At 42.9% G+C, this 19,422-nt stretch overlaps 1 protein-coding gene and 1 pseudogene across 1 annotated transcript; one reads left to right on the top strand and one right to left on the bottom strand.

Annotated features, from left to right (window-relative positions):
* The first annotated feature begins 2,168 nt into the window (after positions 1-2,168).
* LOC125278333 lies at positions 2,169-3,581 on the top strand. The gene has a single exon (XM_048207412.1). The coding sequence runs from the start codon at positions 2,396-2,398 to the stop codon at positions 3,158-3,160; it is 765 nt and encodes a 254-aa protein (XP_048063369.1). The 5' UTR covers positions 2,169-2,395; the 3' UTR covers positions 3,161-3,581.
* A 4,245-nt stretch (positions 3,582-7,826) lies between these two features.
* On the bottom strand, positions 7,827-11,546 carry LOC125272075 (annotated as a pseudogene).
* Positions 11,547-19,422: the final 7,876 nt, after the last annotated feature.

Below are 19,422 nucleotides of genomic sequence, written 5' to 3'. Positions count from 1 at the left end.
ACATATCTCAAACATTGGTTAAATGTCATAATTACCTGACAAAATACACTTGTTGAAAGATTTTTGTTGAATGCAAATGTTAAACCTGTCTGGTTTTCAATTTCTGATTTAGGGGACACATTCACAAATGATTAACCTGTTCTGAAGAGTATTTTATTTTAACCAACACAATTCAAAAGCTAGCATGTCGTCGTCGCTCGTCACTCGTGTTCGCTTTGGGTGTTGTGTGTTCAGCAGTTTCGTGTTGCAGCCACAGGCGTGTGAGACCTGTAAAGCCTCGTTTACACTGTGCGGCTCGTTACGGCTGCGACGCGGCTACCGGAGCTGATACACGGGCACTCTAGTCAATGCTTGTGTTTACACCAGCCGCGGTGCGTTTGAGAAGCGCCTCGCCTCCAAGAAGCGCAGCTCAAATACAAAACAAAGTCAAAATAATCACCCTGTGTAAACTCCCGCTCATATTTTACATCACTAGAAACTGACGACAAGAGATTCGAAGTTGAAAAACTTGAAATTTCTTTGTTTGAGTTGACATCGCGCAGAGGACGGAACAACACCTTGCCGGAGCCGTAACGAGCCGCACACGCATGCAGTGTAAACAAGGCTTCAACGAGGCTTAACTTGAGCAACAGCGCGAAGCCGCAAACTCGCTCTGAATATTTTAAAGGCGTAACAGCTGATGAAAAAGCAGAGACGATTGTAGACGAAAATGAAGAGAGATTTTATCTTAGTCTTTATTTTATACAAAACATTTTCGTCTCGTCTTTTTTCGTCAACAATAATGCATGTTAATTTAGTCTTAGTCAGCGTTTTTGGACAGTGGTGCAGTCTTGTCATCGTCTCGTCTTAATCATGAAAAAAAGGTCGTTGACGAACATATTTCGTCTCGTCTCGTCTGACGAAATTAACACTACTGCAGACACTCATAAAAGTAAAGTTAGGTGGGGCTGTTTCATTCAGGATCTTTGCACTGCAACTGTCTTTTAGCCATGTTTCATTTAGGAGCTTAAAATCTAGGTTGTTTGTGGTTATTAAGTCATTGACTAGAAGTGATTTATTTTTAATTGAGTGGATGTTTAAAAGTGCTAACTTAACAGTCTTACTTTCTGTCTCTACAGTAATCTTAGTTTGACATGTAATAGGTAGCAGATTAAATAGGTTTGCCAGATGGTTTGAGAAGGCCTTAGGCTTTCTATCACGTAATAAAACAGAAATAGAGAAAGCAACAGACACACTGGGTTACCGCTTGTTCTGTAAAAATTTGACAAAGTCACTGTTATCATAGCGGAGACCCGACACACATCACTAATGCTGTGTTCACACCAGACGCGACTTGCGCGAATAAATCGCGCTATTCGCGCGTAGTTGGACGCGTGAACATTTAAGTGAAATTCGCTTCATTCGCGCGTGAAATTCGCATCTCCAGTCACGTTGCAAAATGGCTGACTTGGATTTCGTTGAGAGAGTAGCTGCGCTTTATGTGCTTTGGAAGGCTGAAAAACGGCGTAGATCCGTTCGGTGCCGTGTCTGGGTCCATCAGATACTTAAGAGGCGCACCCAGCTTGGTGAGTTTCACCAACTCCTCCAGGAGCTGCGCCTGGATGACGGCCGCTTTCAGCGGTACTTCCGACTGAGCCGGTCCCAGTTTGATGACCTGTTGTCCCGTGTCGGTGGGAGGATTTCCCTCCAGGACACCAACTACAGGCGCTCTATTCCACCTGCAGAGCGCCTGTCCATCTGTCTCCGGTGAGTAAATCATTTAATATTCAGTGTGATTACAAGTAATTAATGACTCCACAGACATATAGTCTTCTCATTCTTCTGAACACACAATTATCATACAACACTTTAATGAAATGGCAATTAGCTAGTTTACAACAGTCAATGTGGGTTTTGAATTGTGCAGGGAACTGCTATAATAGACTGTTTTTGCAATGTAGCAAACAAATCAGAGCAAATACTAAATAAAGGTAAAGTATTAAGGGCACTTTATCAAGTCTGTTGTTGTTTAACTGTAAAAAAATTAAAAAGAAATGAAAATGTCACAAACACCAGTATTATAAAAATCAGAGCAAATGCTAAATAAAGGTAAAGTATTAAGGGCATTTTATTAAGCTTGTTGTTTAACTGTAAAAAAAAAAAAAAAAAAAATTAAAAAGAAATGAAAATGTCACAAACACCAGTATAATAAATTTATATTTGCTAATATAGAATTGCAATCTGCATTTATAACAATGTTTATTTTATTTTTTTATTTTCTCTCTCATTCAGATATCTTGCCACTGGAGACTCCTTCAGGACGATCGCCAGCAGCTTCCGTGTTGGTGTCTCCACCGTCTGCAAGATTGTCCCAGATGTGGTGACTGCAATCTGGGACTGCTTAGTGGAAGAGTTTATGGCTGTGCCCTCCACAGACGAATGGAGGTCCATTGCAGAGAGTTTTGAGGAGAGGTGGAACTTCCCACTCTGCTGTGGAGCACTGGACGACAAGAATGTCCTGATAAAAGCACCCCCCAACACCGGATCCCAGTTCCACAACTACAAGGGAACATTTTCCTTAGTTCTCCTTGCTGTTGTGGATGCAAGGTATTGCTTCAGGGTGATCGATGTCGGGGCATATGGACGGTCGAGTGATGGTGGGACTCTGGCCAACTCAGCCTTTGGCCAGGCACTCCGTGGTGGCACCCTCCAACTGCCACCTGACCGTCCTCTCCCAGGAGCTGACCACAGAGGACCCCAGCCCTATGTCTTTGTGGCAGATGAGGCCTTTCCCCTCAGGAAAAACCTCATGAGGCCATTCCCTGGGCGCACCCTTCCCCGAGAGAGAAGGGTCTTTAACTACCGTCTCTCCAGAGCCCGGCTGGTGGTGGAAAATGCCTTCGGAATCCTGTCCTCACAGTGGAGGATGTATCGCCGCCTCATAGAGGTTCATCCTGAGGTTGTGGAGAGGTGTGTGAAGGCGACGTGTGTCCTCCACAACTTTATGAGATCTGCAGAGGGACCTGCTGTGAGGGGGGCGGGGCAGGGTGCAGAGGACTCGCTGCAAAGTCTCGGTTGGGTTGCAGCGAATAATTCTGCCAGAGAAGCCATCCGGGTCAGGGACAGCTTCATGGCTCACTTTACAGCAGAGGGAGCAGTCCCATGGCAACCGACCGAGTAATAGGTTTTAAATCCTGTGCTCTTTATGTTCATGTTTAGGTAGTGTAAATATTCCCACCCTTTTGTCTTTTCTTTTGATTTACACCCTTTATATATTGTAAATAACATTTTCAACCTCTCTTGTAAATATTGCTCTTTTTCCATCCTTAACTCTTTTAAATCTTTCATCATTTTTCAATCATTGTTTGTTCAAGTTTAGATTGTTACAGTTTTCTTGTTTAAAATGATAAATGGAGCCAGCCTCCAAAATGAATCCCTGTCTCGTTGCTGCATTGTCATTACACTATACCACATTACTGGTCCAATCACAAATAACTTTTTTTTCTTTTTTTTTTTTTAAACTATACTATTGTGAGTGTATTTGCAACAGAATATAATTAGAATGAATGCACAAATATTTGCCATAAGTATTGTAGTCTTAACATAGAAATAATATTTTTAAGTAACAAATATAAATTATGATTTGTTGTGCACAAAGTAACACACAAACCTCTTTGGTCATTGTATAGAACATTTATTTATACAAAATAAAATAAATCAAATCAAATAAAAAATATAAACTATATTTATAATATATAATATAATAATAACAACTATTTACATGCAGGAATAAAAAGGATCTTGCTGGGAAGAGGGAAGAGTGAGGGCCATAGTGAAGGAGAGGAGAAAGGAGAGAAAGTCTGGTTCATTCCCTGCAGAGATTGCTGCCTCATTTTTAAAACTATTGTGTAGGCTCCAATTGTTCCAAATTAAGCACAACTGTGCTGTTTTCATAAATTAATTTGTGTATTTGAAATTTAACAAAATCTTTAGTCTGAGGCGGCATCCTCTGCAGGGAAGGGACCAGACTCAAGAGGAAGAGCTCATCCTCAGAGCGTGGAGGTGGCGCTGGAGCTACAGGACGGCTCCGGAGTACTTCTAGGAGCTCCCGCTCCACCTCCGATGGCTGCTCCCAAGGCCTTCTCTGAGCTCTTCTTCTTTGCCCTGTATCAAATGATAACACATTTTGTACGATGAGAAGGCAGAAAAGGATTAAACTCATATACAAACCGTCAGTGTGTGAGGCTATGAGTGCTTACTGTAAATTTAATTAGCATGTTAAACATGGTCATTATTGCATGTACACACCTGTGGGTACAGCAGCAGATGTTGAAGGGCCGGCAGGGGAAGCAGAAGCAGCAGTAGATTCTGGCCGAGGGGACACAGGTTCACTGCCATCAAAAGAACCAGTGGGCTCTGTCATGACAATATTAAATATTAATACAACATTACACACATTGCACATTACACCAGCCAGACTGAAATTAATTGAGCTTTTTCATCATAAAAATAAATAAATAAATAAAAATAACAAATATGCCCTGCTGTGTTGCTTCACTTGTCAACACACCTCCTGTCTCTGAGTGCCCTGCTGCCTCTATCTCACCCTGGTCCTCGGTGTGGTCGTACCCTGCGGCCTGATTCTCCTCATCCCCCCTCTCCATATTCCCGCTTGTCTCCCGTGGGGAGACAAAGGGGTTGAGGAAAGACAGGACCGCAGAGTACTTCCACTTTTTCCCTGACCCTGCTGCTGACCCACTCCTCTTCTCCTTCTCCTTTCTCCTCTCCTTTAAATACGTGTCCCTCAGATTCTTCCACTTCTTTCTGCACACTTCCTCTGAATAAATACATCAACTTGTCAGCGGGAAAGTAACTTGTAAAATGCGGCGAATAAGCTCAATTTACCGGCTTTAGCTAGCTTGTAGTCTCAATATGTATATATAGCTCAAATTGAGAGCATTTATTACAACTTACCAGATTGTCCGACCTCCTCACTCACTTTTCTCCAAGCAAGATCCTTTTTATTCCTGTTTCTGTAGTAGTATGAAGATGTATCATACAGCTCCGGGTATCCACAGACAGCCATGATGATTGTGTCGTCCATTATTGTTTCGGATTTCTGCCGCCACTCGTAACCACGTCACTACTAGAGCAAGCTCCTGATTGGTTAACGCGGCGCGGAAATTCGCCAAAGTTCAGATTTTTCAACTTGCGCGATTCGCGTGAATCGCGTCATTCGCGCGAATCGCTCAATTCGCACCGCGTCATTCGTGCGAATCGCTCAATTCGCGCCACAGGATGTCAATTCACATCTTTGCATTGACTTAACATGTAAATCACTCGCGCTTACTGCTTCATTCGCGTCCGGTGTGAACGCACCATAAGAGTTGTTTTTGGTTCACCTAGACCAGATGGAGAAGGATGTGGGCCCTGGTGTTGTGGCAGAGGCCAAAGAGCTCTCACAGGAGGAAGGGGACGCCGAGCTCGCTTTTTTGTTGATATCTGGGGGCTCGCAGCAAAAGAGTGGGAGTTTGGTTCCAGCACACACCAGTTCTTCCATAAACACAGAAGAGGGGATGCTGGAGAGAGGGATAACGTGTCTGGTGAGAGAGGCTGTTGCTCTGGTGTTACCGGAGGCTGTAATATGTCGTCCTTGATTCCCTGGCTGTTTTCCCAAAAGTCGTCCTTGGCTGCTGAATCTTGGAGCAGTTCTAACATGCCACTGTCTATCGGTGAGCTCTGTGGGCAGGGCTCAGTCAGGATTGTGTCCGCGAGCAGTGGTTGTTGTGGCTGCCTGGTGTTATCATTGTCCTTGTGGAATGTGTCAACCACATGTCCATTCAGGTGCTGAAATGAAGTCCTGCGGTCAGTTGTACTCTGTGCAGGTGTGTTTGTGCCATTCAGATTGAGTGGATTTGCACACACTGCTGAAGGATGCTGGAGGGAGTAGATATTGTCCTTTAGCCCTCTTGAGACCAGTTTGTTTCAGTGTAGGCCATCAAGTGTGAACATTTGTCTCTGACTCCAGAAAAGATTGAAGTTGTAGATGAAATTCAGACCCTTTATGGTGCAGGTTTTTTGCAGCCATGTGTTAAGCCCAAGCAACTGAAATTTAATAGTTTAAAATTTATTTGTTACTCTTGCTGGGAGTGGTTCACTGATGAAAGACTGAACTTTAAGTCTTCTAAGCATTTCAAAAAATTAATTAAAATCCCATTTAAGGAGTTCTAACTGCTGTTTCCGAATATCATTCTTCCCCACATGAATGATTAGTCGATTTGCAGTCTTATATTTTTAATCAGAATGTTCTTAAGTTCCCTGTTTACATCAGAAACTGTTGCTTGTGGAAGGCAACATGTAGTTGTATCCCTGCTGCTAATGTTTCTGATTATGGAGATGACTCCACTATCAGAGTCCTGGGCTGAGCTGCTTTATGAGCTGAGTGCCGCGGTCTGCTCAATCTTGAGATGCAGTTAGCATCGGTGTTAGCTCCTGGCTGATTTGATCTGTGTCCGATCATGTTTGGGGATTCCTCACCCACATTCATTAACACTTCAAATCTGTTCTCCAGATGTATTGGCGGTGGTAAGGAACCAGTGTTTGGGGTAGAGGATGCTACTGCAGCAATATGTGATACTCTTGACAATCTGCTGTCTCGAGTGCCTTTGGGTCTCGCTCTCTGTTTGGGCCATCGATTAGTATGTTGATCAGTTACGGCACTCAGCATGGCCTGTTTAAGAGCATTAGATTCATGGGACTCACCGGCTGTGTGCTGAGGACATCCATGACGCAGCTCTGTTGTGTGTTCCTTCTGGTTTGGTAGTTCCGCAAGTAACTTTGTTTCGAGAACTGCAATCCTTTCTAGAAGTCTGTAGCAGTTTGTGCAGCAGGTAAATTCTTCAACCAGAATAACCTTCTTTTGGATGTAGATAGCTTCTCCGGAATGTAAGCTGATGGCTGCTGTCAGTGGGAGGCTGGTTGGATAAAAAAATCCCCTTTTTTTTTAGCAATCTTACAGTTAAAAACTTTGTTGGTGTCAAAATTTGTCATTTGAGCACTGTGCTGGTTTGCTGTAGTTAAAGTTAGGAGATAAAATATAAAAGCAATAGAGCAAAGTGCGGAGCTGTAAGCAAGAGCATCCAAACAGTAGCAAAGCAGGAAGCAGTAGCTCTCAGGAAGAGGAGCTTCCCCTGGGCCCACAGGAGGATCCGATGGGCCAAACTGCACAGGTGGTGAGACCTCAGACCCCCCTGATGGTTGATGTAGGAGACCACCGACATGTTGTCTGTGCAGACCAAGACATGATGTTCCAATTTATGTGCCAAGAAAGTAGATGGCCCTCCCAGAGACACTGAGCCGAGCGACCACTCATGATCGCCCCCCAACCTGTGAGGGATCCATTCGTTGTTAGCATTACACAATGACAAGAAGCTCCCAACACAGGCCCTTGGGACAGGAACCAAGACTTCTTCCACATGACTAAGGCACAAAGGCATTGCCGTGTGACCTTGATCATGCGAAATGGATTTTTCCCTCGGAGAAATCCCCTTGGTCCTGAGCCACCCCTGTAAGGGTCTCATGTGCAGCAGGCCAAAAGGTATCCCGTTGGACACAGCTGCCATCAGACCCAACAGTCTCTGAAACTGTTTTACAGGGAGTGACTGATCCAGAGCTGCATCTACTCATTTTGTAAAGGTGTAGGGGTGAAAGTGCTAGGCCAAAAGGAAGAACCCGGTATAATGTATAATACATTTGTATATATATAAAAATTTGTAATAATTAATTTAACCTATGGACATGAGAAGAAGAAAGAAACACAACACATCTGATTGAATAAACATGTTTGCGTTGTTTAATATTTTCTGCATGTGAAGGTTGTGTGGATGATGCTGGAGCTGGTCCATCTGAAGCACCTTCTCCTCTATCTCAGGACATCTCACTGTGTCCTCCAGATGAGCCTGCCTCACAAGACACAGGGTTCGCACAGGGACCAGCCCTTGAGGATGACATTGAGGTCCCGAGCTTTGCAAATATTGTGCAAAATGCCACAAGCCATAATAATGCGACTAGCCCACTCAGGGCACTGTTGAATTTCTCCATGAAGGACATGGAATCTCCTTTTCAGCTGTCCAATTCCTCTCTCAACCACAGCTCTTGTTAATTTGTGTGCTCTTCATGGCGCAAAAACAATAAAAGAACATAGCTCAGATAAGTCAAGAATGCACTCATTGAACAAAATTGGTATTTTGTCAACAGTTCAGTCCAGAATACCTGTTATAATTGAGCTGCTGTTCCCCTTGTGGTCTTCTGTAAGGGGTTAGAAGCCAGCGTTTTAAAGGGTAACTGAGTCATCCAGCAAATGACATCCAGGGCGAACATAATTTTGTTCAAATAACCCAAGTGAGGCCATTCTGGGAAAGCATCATGTATGACATAATAGCATCATGTGTTGACCCTGGCCATTTTGGCACGAGATCGAGAATCTTGTAATTGGCATCAAATACAACTTGAAGATTGATGCTGTGGAATCCTTTTCGATTGACGTATGTTTCCTCATTTACAGTTGGAGCAATGATGCAAACCTGTGTGCCATCGATGGCTCCAACTGTTACGGTATGGTGGTGTAGAGATGAGGCAGATACGGATTTCCACAATAACATAGAGCTTTAATCAAACAAAGGCAAGGAAACACCAAACATAACCTTAACACAACAGAGAACGGACGAGGAGTGAAGGGAGTGAGTGCAATATATGGGGAGTGCTGACAATAGAGTCCAGGTGCAGGTGATCCGTGATGATGAGGAACTGACGAGGGAAGTGAGTGCAGGTGTGGAGAACAGGAGGAACATGGGAATTGAAGTCCAGGGAAACAAGGGTTCTGTGACATTACCCCCCCTCCCGGTAGGCGCGTCCTCGCGCCGTAGATGAAACAACCGGGAGGGGGGCGGGCGCCCTGGAGACCTCAAGCTGGTGCAGGGGGAGGAGCAAACTGGAGTGGAGGTCTCCAGGGCAGGTTCAAAAGCCATGGCAGGTCAGGGGCTGAAGGCAGCCATGGCGGGTCAGGGGCTGAAGGCAGCCATGGCGGGTCAGGGGCTGAAGGCAGCCATGGCGGGTCAGGGGCTGAAGGCAGCCATGGCGGGTCAGGGGCTGAAGGCAGCCATGGCGGGTCAGGTGCAGCGGGCAGCCATGGCGGGTCAGGTGCAGCGGGCAGACATGCAGCGGGCATACATGGCGGGTCAGGTGCAGCGGGCAGCCATGGCGGGTCAGGAGCCGAAGCCTTCGAGGCGTTGAGCCCAGGCGTCGCTGAAGGACTGGCGGGTGATGGCGGAACCGAAGGCTCCGCCGACCGAAGCGCAGCTGGGGCTCCAGAAGGCCGCAGTAGAACAAGGATGACAGACAACAAAGTGAACACCGGGGGGAGTGAGGAGGCCAACTGGAACTGAGGGACGGAGGGACGGAGCGGAGACGGAGGAGTGCAGTCCAGAGGGGAAGGCAGGCAGACGAGGGACCAAGGTGTGAGCGGAGGCAGGATGGAGACTGGTGAGACTAGTGGCCTGATGGACAACGGTGGAGCAGAGGGAGGTTGGAGCCGGGGTGACGGTAATCGCCCAGAGGTCCGAGGTGGAGATCTGGGCGAGGGGGCTAGAGGTGAAGGTTCAGTGTATACATAAATGGGAGGAGGCGGGAGAGGGAGGCAGGGAGGGAAAACAGTCTTTACAAAGTTCATAATGAAGGGCTCGGTGGCGGAGACTGGCGCTGCTTGCTCGGCGGCGAAGACTGGCGCTGCTTGCCCGGCGGCGGAGACTGGCGCGGCTTGCTCGGCGGCGGCTGGAGCGGCTTGCTCGGCGGAGACTGGAGCGGCTTGCTCGGCGGAGACTGGAGCGGCTTGCTCGGCGGAGACTGGAGCGGCTTGCTCGGCGGAGACTGGAGCGGCTAGCTCGGCGGAGACTGGAGCGGCTTGCTCGGCGGAGACTGGAGCGGCTTGCTCGGCGGAGACTGGAGCGGCTTGCTCGGCGGAGACTGGAGCGGCTTGCTCGGCGGAGACTGGAGCGGCTTGCTCGGCGGAGACTGGAGCGGCTAGCTCGGCGGAGACTGGAGCGGCTAGCTCGGCGGAGACTGGAGCGCTTGGCTCGGCGGAGACTGGAGAGCTTGGCTCGGCGGAGACTGGAGAGCTTGGCTCGGCGGAGACTGGAGAGCTTGGCTCGGCGGAGACTGGAGAGCTTGGCTCGGCGGAGACTGGAGAACTTGGCTCGGCGGAGACTGGAGAACTTGGCTCTGTCCAAAAGTCTATAAGCCAGGCCACCTCACTTGGTGGCTCGCACAGGGTTGGAGCTGCAGGCTCGGAAAGGGCTGGAGCGGGCTCGTTCATCCCCTCAAATACAATTAAAACCCCCACAGGCACTGGAGCTGGCTCTGTGGGGACTGGAGCGGGCTCTGGAGAGACTGGAGCGGGCTCTGGAGAGACTGGAGCGGGCTCTGGAGAGACTGGAGCGGGCTCTGGAGAGACTGGAGCGGGCTCTGGAGAGACTGGAGCGGGCTCTGGAGAGACTGGAGCGGGCTCTGGAGATACTGGAGCGGCTTGCTTCCTCCTCCTCCGCTTACGGGACCCAGTTGAGGATTGTGGGTTCCGTGTGGGGCAGGCAGGGAGTTCGCTGGAGGGGTATGCGGAGGAAGCCGGAGGTTGACTGACTGGCCCGGCCAGCCGTGTTTCTGGATGGACTGGAGACATACACTTATCCTGAACCTCATCCACGAAGAATTTGGAGCCATTTAACCACAAAATAAAATTGATTGTTTCGCTTAAGGAGAAACGATAATCAGGTTCATCAAAACGGATAGTGTTGTCGTCCAGTCCATCCAGAAACAGGGAGATTAAACATGCTTCAGGCCAGTCAGACAAGAAAGCAAGCTCAACGAACTCCTCCACATACCTTTCCAGCGAACGACCCACCTGAAGAAGCCCGATGAGCCGATCGCCAGTTGCCAGATGGGAGAGAGGCCTTGGAGGAGCAGGAGCCAGGGAGCTGGTGGAAGTCTCCATTTTTTCTTTTTTTTTTTTTTTTGTGGAAAATCCAAACTGTATTGGTCCGTTCTTCTGTTACGGTATGGTGGTGTAGAGATGAGGCAGATACGGATTTCCACAATAACATAGAGCTTTAATCAAACAAAGGCAAGGAAACACCAAACATAACCTTAACACAACAGAGAACGGACGAGGAGTGAAGGGAGTGAGTGCAATATATGGGGAGTGCTGACAATAGAGTCCAGGTGCAGGTGATCCGTGATGATGAGGAACTGACGAGGGAAGTGAGTGCAGGTGTGGAGAACAGGAGGAACATGGGAATTGAAGTCCAGGGAAACAAGGGTTCTGTGACACCAACAACTTCAGGGAAGCCTGCAATCCTCATAAAATCTACTTGCTTTTGCTGTATAGTTTGAAGGTCAGTTGGGAAGTCAATGAACTGCCTTACTATGTCTGGTATGGTTAGTGCTTTAACAGTGGTATTTAAGACTCTGCTAACTGTGGACTGTGATGGCCCCAAGTCATCACTGGTGCATTGCTGCATTTTTCCAGTTGCCATGAAACGCACTTAAATTTCTGCAGTTAAAGCATTGTTTCATAGAGTGGGAGAAGTTATTGAATTTCTGACTAATTAACAAAAACAATACCTTGACGATCAAGCCTGTATCGTTTTATCAACTCCAATACATATAATTCCAATACATTCTTTAGTTGTTGGAAAGTGCACGGCCGCCTCCTCTCTGCTGCCATCTTGTTACTCTTAACTAGGTTAAAGCCCTATTCGGACGGGATTAGTTTTACATGGAGATGTGGAGTAAAGTAATTTTACCTCAGGACGTCTGTAATATTAATTGGCCAATTCGCACGGGACAAGACATCTCAGTAAAACTAGCAGAAGTGGGAGGGGCAGTGTCAGCGCTGTGTTGGGGCATTCGAGGGCCGTGCCCCCCCTAGCGGTCATTGATGCCCCTCCTACCACAGGCCATGGCGTGGCCCAAAAAACAACAACTTTTAGTTATTCTTTTAATATTAAATATACAAACTGTAACTTAAATGAAATAAAATGAAATCAACGGGGAAAACATTAATTTTGGTTGTTCATGACGTTACTAGGCTTGGTCATCATAGGTCAATGCTTATTGGTCGCTGAGTAAACTTGTTACATTTGATTTTCAGCGCGCTGTGCGCATAATCCATTTCAGTTTTTCCGTCTTTATCATATACATTTAGCGATAACCGTTAGCCTAATTATAGACAAAAAATGGATTTATGAAAATGGTTTACTTAGACGGTTCAGCAGCAACACTCGTTGACTGCAACTCTTCTGAGGGTAAGTTGTTTGTTCATTTCACTTATTAAAGCCAGTCCTGGGTTTGATGATAAGGCCTACTAAGCAGTAGAATTGTTGATGAATGTTTGCTGGGTCTATGTGTTTTATACTTGGCTGACTGTAAGATATGCTTATTTCTGCCTGGTGCGTGACTTGTCCAATTGGCTACTTGCTGCCCGAATGCCCAAGTAGATATCGCTGCAGCCCGGAGACCCACAAGTGGGAGGATCTTATGCCAACAACAGCAAGTGGGTGGAGCTTATGCCCCAAGTAGGCTGGAGTTCATAGTATCTTAAAAAATGTATATATAACGCATTTTCATAGTTTGAATTGAAATTCTTACATTTTTGTAATTATTGTTTGTATCCAAATACCATTCATTGCCAACACTGAATCACGTTTTTACACCATTTGTCATACTTTGTGATAATGCTATTTTAAATCCTTTTAGCTGTAATGTAGTTCAAGCATATTTCTGGATATTGTATTTTACAATTCTTCTACAGTAGCCTAACAAAGAACATATTAAAGTGAGATGCAATTGCACTCATGAAATAAATGTGTGATGCATAAAGAAAATGTTGAATACTGTTACTGTTACTTACAGCAAATGACCAACTAATGTTCTTCAGAACATTACACAAATAAATGTATTCTCAAATCACAAATCAGTCTCAGGGTGGGTAAATTATTTTATTTCTGAAACAAATTATGAACAATAATCCTGCATGCAGTGGACACTGCAAAATCCTGGATGCATGACTTCGCTGTAAATTCCTGAAAGCTCACCTCGCTTGCCCTTCCCAGCATAACCTGGTGGGTGCACAAAAACCACAATGAGCACTAGGGTTGACCCGAATTAAAACTTTCCCCATGCCATCCAAGATATGCATGACTTTATATCTATTGTTTAACATGCACAAACATTTCAAGAACAATTTCTCAGCTCTGTAGATCTATGCTATACAAGTAAATGGTATCCAGAAATTTTAGGCCCCAAGGGATGACATGAGGCCAAGTAAATTACACTTTACTACTATTTTCAGAACAAAATATTCCTTTTAAAAACCACAACTAGACTAAACACTAGTTTATTCACCATTAATTTACACAAGACATACTTTACCAGGGGCCGTATTCACAAAACATCTTAAGGCTAAAAGTAGCTCCTAACTTACAGATTTAGGAGAAACTCTTAAAAATAATGGGCGTGTCAGTCCTAATTTTAGGAGTCCTAAATTTTTGCTCTAAGAGTATGTCACAAAGCATTTTAGCGTTAAAACTAGCCCCTAAATCTGTGAAATGTTAGGAGTAGTCAAGAGGACTCCTAAATCACTAAGACCAAATCACAAACAGTCCTAATCCACCCAAAGACACTGAACACCATTGAGGCAATAGCGATAAAGCCTTGGGTGCTGAACCTTTTCTTCATAAATGCAATACATTTTGATTTATTTGAATCTACGATGAGACGCCAAAAAAAAAAAAAACTTTGACAAATAAATAAATATTGTCTGATTACCTGTGGAAATGGTTTTCATGAGTTCACACTTACAAATGATTGAATAAAGTAAAATATATATATATATATATATATATATATATATATATATATATATATATATATATATATATATATAATTATAATAAGCGTATTTGCTGTCCAAGGAATTTAGCCCAAACCCAAAGTTCTCCTCATATCCCCAGCCGAGAGTGAGGAGTGGGTTGGCGGAGCGATGCAGAAAACTGTCGAAATAACAATAGGCGAGTCGGCTCTCGTCTGTGTATATATTCCTCCTCTCGAGCTGATTAGAAAGACTGTCTGAATGTGTTTCTCCCAAACTTTGTTTATAAAACATAATTTGTCGCTTGAATTCTGCATTCTCTTGAGATAAAAACATCCAAGAGGCGAACAATTAACTGTATATACTAGTTTAATTAGTGACACTTAGCCTACATTTTAAAACCTTTATGGCAACAATATGGCAACATTTTATTTTGACTATGGCAACATTTTTATTAAAAATGTATTTGAATAATGCAACATTTGTATTTTAAAACCTTTATTTTAATATGGAAACATGACGCCTCATTCTACAATATTTCTATGATTAAATCGTGACTCCTCCCCCATCAGCCAATCACTGTGTGTAATCTCCATGGCAACGAGGTCAACCCCGCCCTTACTCTTAGCTTAAGACTTCAGTCTATTCCTTAGTAAAAGTTTGTCTCAGCAGCTTTGTAAATAGGTTTTAAAAGAAAACTCTTAGCTAAGAACTTTTACTGCTATTTAGGAGAACTCTTAGTGGTAAGATAAAATGTTTTGTGAATACGGCCCCAGATTTTCCTGTGGTGTTAAGAGTGACTGAATCTACTTGGAGGGGCCCCGATCACGAACTGTAAATATTCGATCAGAAATCCTGATGCGTTGGGGAAAACCCAGAGGACAAACGCATGCACGCTCTGGGGATTATCACATGAAATGAAACGATATCCAATCAGAAAGCGAGCTGACAGAAGACAGAAGCATAACAAACACAGTCATGGCGCAGCACAAAGTTAAAGGGTTAGTTTACCCAAAAATGAAAATTCTGTCATTTATTACTTACCCTCATGCCGTTCCACACCCGTAAGACCTTTGTTAATCTTAGGAACACAAATTAAGATATTTTAGTTGAAATCCGATGGCTCAGTGAGCCCTTCATAGGGAGCAATGACACTTCCTCTCTCAAGATCCATTAACGTACTAAAAACATATCGTCGCTGTCCGATGAAAACCACGTATGTCCATTTTGCCGATTTTGAGATTTTTCGACGGATTGAATGTCCAGGTTCATTTCCGTATACAGTATGCTTCACATATCTAAATGGCCAATGAAAAGTTGTGAAATCATGTCATCTGATTTTCACGTATATCCATTTGGTGTCAAAGCTGTCAATCACGCCGCATATCTCCCGCCCTGTGGAAGCATCTCGCCGGTCTCGTGAAGTTTCATCGAAGCTCAGCACTGGATAGCCTAATAACGATGTGAGGTAAAGTATCAGCAAACGTTTGTTTTTGACAACTGTTCTCAAGTAAACGTTTCCCCCCTGATGCCAGATGTACGTCTAGGAGTGACAAAATTACGGTAGGACTGTGCAAACAAAGTATCTGTCTAGCATTACCATGTCAGTGTATTGATTCATTGTCCCTTCATAGTTTGCAAGAGACATTTAATAAATTTATAATTAATATTAAATAAACTAAGCGTATTTAATAAACTAAGACGTAGGCTATTTAATAAACTGAGCGTATTCATCTGTCAATATGAAACGCGACTTGGCCATTCTAATTAATGATCGGAAGAACACGTATCAACCACCGTTACTGTAAAATATGCACGTATGTCCATTTAAACTCAATTTTGGTCAAATGTGGATTATATCATTACACTGGCAAGAATATGGTTACATGTAAAGATGCCGTACCAAGTATGACAACGCTACATTCAACTGCTTTTGAAATACGGTGTTTTTTTTCACTTCCTGAAAAGTAACCGTTTTGGACATACGTGAGTTTCATCGGGCAGCGACGATATTTAAATCAGTTCATGTGAGTACAGTGGTTCAATATTAATACTATAAAGCGACAAGAATATTTTTGGTGCGCCAAAAAAAAAAAAAAACGACTTATATAGTGATGGCCGATTTCAAAACACTGCTTCAAGAAGATTCGGAGCATAATGAATCAGTGTATCGAATCATGATTCGAATCGTGTGTAATACTGCCAAACGGCTAAAATCACGTGAATTTGGCGCTCCGAACAACAGGTTTGACACGCTGATTCATTTATGCTCCAATGCTTCCTGAAGCAGTGTTTTGAAATCGGCCATCACTATATAAGTAGTTTTTTTTTTTTTTTTGGCGAACCAAAAATATTCTCGTCGCCTTATAATATTAATATTGAACCACTGTACTCACATGAACTGAATTAAATATGTTTTTAGTACATTAATGGATCTTGAGAGAGGAAATGTCATTGCTCAGGCCTCACGGAGCCATCAGATTTCAACTAAAATATCTTAATTTGTGTTCTGAAGATGAACGAAGGTCTTACGGGTGTGGAACGGCATGAGGGTGAGTAATAAATGACAGAATTTTCATTTTTGGGTGAACTAACCCTTTAAATGGATTTGAACAGCAATGATGGAGGATCAGCTTGTTGATTTGTGGCAACAGGATGAGTGTTTATACAACGTGTCCTGTAAAACATACCAAAATCATTCAAAACACTATCAATGCCATTTCATCCTGCCTATCGTCCGTCATGTTTTCTCTGAAGTCTCAAGAGATTTTGCGAGACTTCCCTTGTTCACGGTCGGGACTCTGGTTGAAAATCTGTTCATGTGTGGTGTGCTGTCTTTGTCACACCACACACTGTAGGAGCAAAACTGTTAAATCTAGGTTTTTTGTTTTTTTTTTTGTCCTCATGTTTGTGGTCTCTCACACTCTGAAAACCTGAAGTTTTCAAAAATCTTTTAGTGTGTACCCAGCATTATCTGGGTATTCATTGAGAGGGCATTTACACGACTAAACTGAACACTATGCATTCTGGTCATTCATTTACAGAACGGCAGCGTTTTGGGGGCCTAATAATGAAAACTTTTGAAAATGGGTTTCATAGTGCAAGTTTTTGAAAACAGTACAATTGTCTCCATGCAAACTATAAAAATATTAATTAGTGAAAGTGGTGATGTCATGAGAATTACATGTTAAAGGTGCCCTAGATTCAAAAATTGAATTTACCTTGGCATAGTTAAATAACAAGAGTTCAGTACAGTGAGTCTCAAACTCCATTGTTTCCTCCTTCTTATATAAATCTCATTTGTTTAAACGACCTCCGAAGAACAGGCGAATCTCAACATAACACCGACTGTTACGTTAACAGTCGGGGTGTACACCCCCAATATTTGCATATGCCAGCCCATTCGACGCATTAGACAATGGCAGTGTCTGGATCTGTGCACAGCTGAATCATCAGACTAGGTAAGCAAGCAAGAACAACAGCGAAAAATGGCAGATAGAGCAATAACAACTGACGTAATCCATGATAGCATGATATTTTTAGTGATATTTGTAAATTGTCTTTCTAAATGTTTCGTTAACATGTTGCTAATGTACTGTTAAATGTGGTTAAAGTTACCATCGTTTCTTACTGTATTCACGGAGACAAGAGCCGTCGCTATTTTCATTTTTAAACACTTGCAGTCTGTATAATTCATAAACACAACTTCATTCTTTATAAATCTCTCCAACAGTGTAGCATTAGCCGTTAGCCACGGAGCACAGCAAAGATCCATTTTGAGGGTTATATTAGCTGTGTGAACTTTGTTTATGCACTGTTCAAGGCAAGCGCGATCTCCGTGGGCGTCAAGCAGGAGAATTAAAGGGCCAGTAGCACTGAATCGGCTCATTTATTATGATGCCCCAAAATAGGCAGTTAAAAAAAATGAATTAAAAAAAAATCTATGGGGTATTTTGAGCTGAAACTTCACAGACACATTCAGGGGACACCTTAGACTTATATTACATCTTTTTTAAAAAAGTTCTAGGGCACCTTTAAGTCTATAGAGTGGTGCATGTATGACGTCAGAACCTGCACTGCAAAAAATGCTGTTCTTACTTAGAATTTTTGTCTTGTTTCCAGTCCAAATATCTATAAATTCTTAGATCAAGAAGCATTTTTTTGACAAGTAAAAATTATTTTCTTGTTTTTAGGAAAAATAAGTCAAAATCAAGTGAGTTTTTCCTTAAACAAGCAAAATAATCTTATATCAAACCAAAAATAAGCTATATAATCTTGTTTTCAGTTTGGATTCAGATTATTTTGCTTACCCCATTGGCAGATTATTTTGCTTGTTTTAAGGAAAAACTCACTTAATTTTGATTTATTTTTTCTAAAAACAAGAAAATAATTTTTACTTGTCAAGAAAATGCTTCTTGATTTAAGAACTTTAAGATATTTTGACTAGAAACAAGACAAAAACTAAGTAAGAACAGCATTTTTTGCAGTGTGTAAGACTAATTAGCTGCTTGTTTTCCTATGGGGTTTTATAATGGGCTTTTTCAGTTTGAGTAAAAAAGCCTGTGCTAAACATAACTTGACAAAACTGACGTTTTACAATGTACACTTACACGCCAAACTGCCTTATCTAGTTACTTACTAAAAATTTATTTTTTCCAAAATGAACAACTACTTCAAAATTCAGTTTTTTCACTATGGATGTGTAATTTACGTTGTAGAACAAATTGTCAAAGTATCGCCAAGTTGTTTATCACAGGCTTTATTTTACACACACACACAAAAAAAACAAAAAAACAAACAGGAAAATTAAAAGAAACAGCAAATTAGTCTTCTGGGTTCAGACATCATACCTGCACCACTCTATAGGTGCATAGTGTCTCTTTACAATGAGTACGTTTACATGGACAGAAATATTCAGATATTAACATGATTAAAACAATACTCTGATTAAGAAACTACCATGTAAACAGTGATTTTTGATTACCTCAATCCAGCTGAAGTCATACTCAAAGTAAACAAATCGAATTAAGACAGGTGGAGTATTCCTATTTTAGTCGCATTATAGACATGTACACACCTTAATCATGCTCAGGCTCTAAAACGAGCTGTGAGAAAAGCAGAACGTAGCTGGAAGAAAACAAAACTAGAAGTTTTTCGCCTTTCGTGGAAAGAAAAAATGATTGAGTACAGAACGGCTATAAGAAATGCTAGATCTACTTATTTTTCAAATCTCTTAATAGAAAACAAACATAATCCTAGGTATTTATTTGACACAGTGGCTAAATTAACTAGAAACAGAGATTCAACTGCTGACGTTTCCAAAGAGCACAGCAGTAATGACTTTATGAACTTCTTTGCTTGCAAGATTGACAATATTAGAGAGAAAATTAAAAACATGCAACTGTCTACAGTTTCGCTTCAGACAGTGCACTGTAGTGTCCCTGAGGTAAAACTAGAATCATTCGCCGCTATAGGAGAGGAAGAATTATCTAAACTTATCAAATCGTCAAAATCAACAACATGTA

The sequence above is a fragment of the Megalobrama amblycephala genome, linkage group LG1, assembly GCF_018812025.1.
Source record: "Megalobrama amblycephala isolate DHTTF-2021 linkage group LG1, ASM1881202v1, whole genome shotgun sequence".
Lineage (NCBI taxonomy): Eukaryota > Metazoa > Chordata > Actinopteri > Cypriniformes > Xenocyprididae > Megalobrama > Megalobrama amblycephala.
Note: the sequence above shows the minus strand (reverse complement) of the source record. Positions and strands in the feature narration are given on the sequence as shown.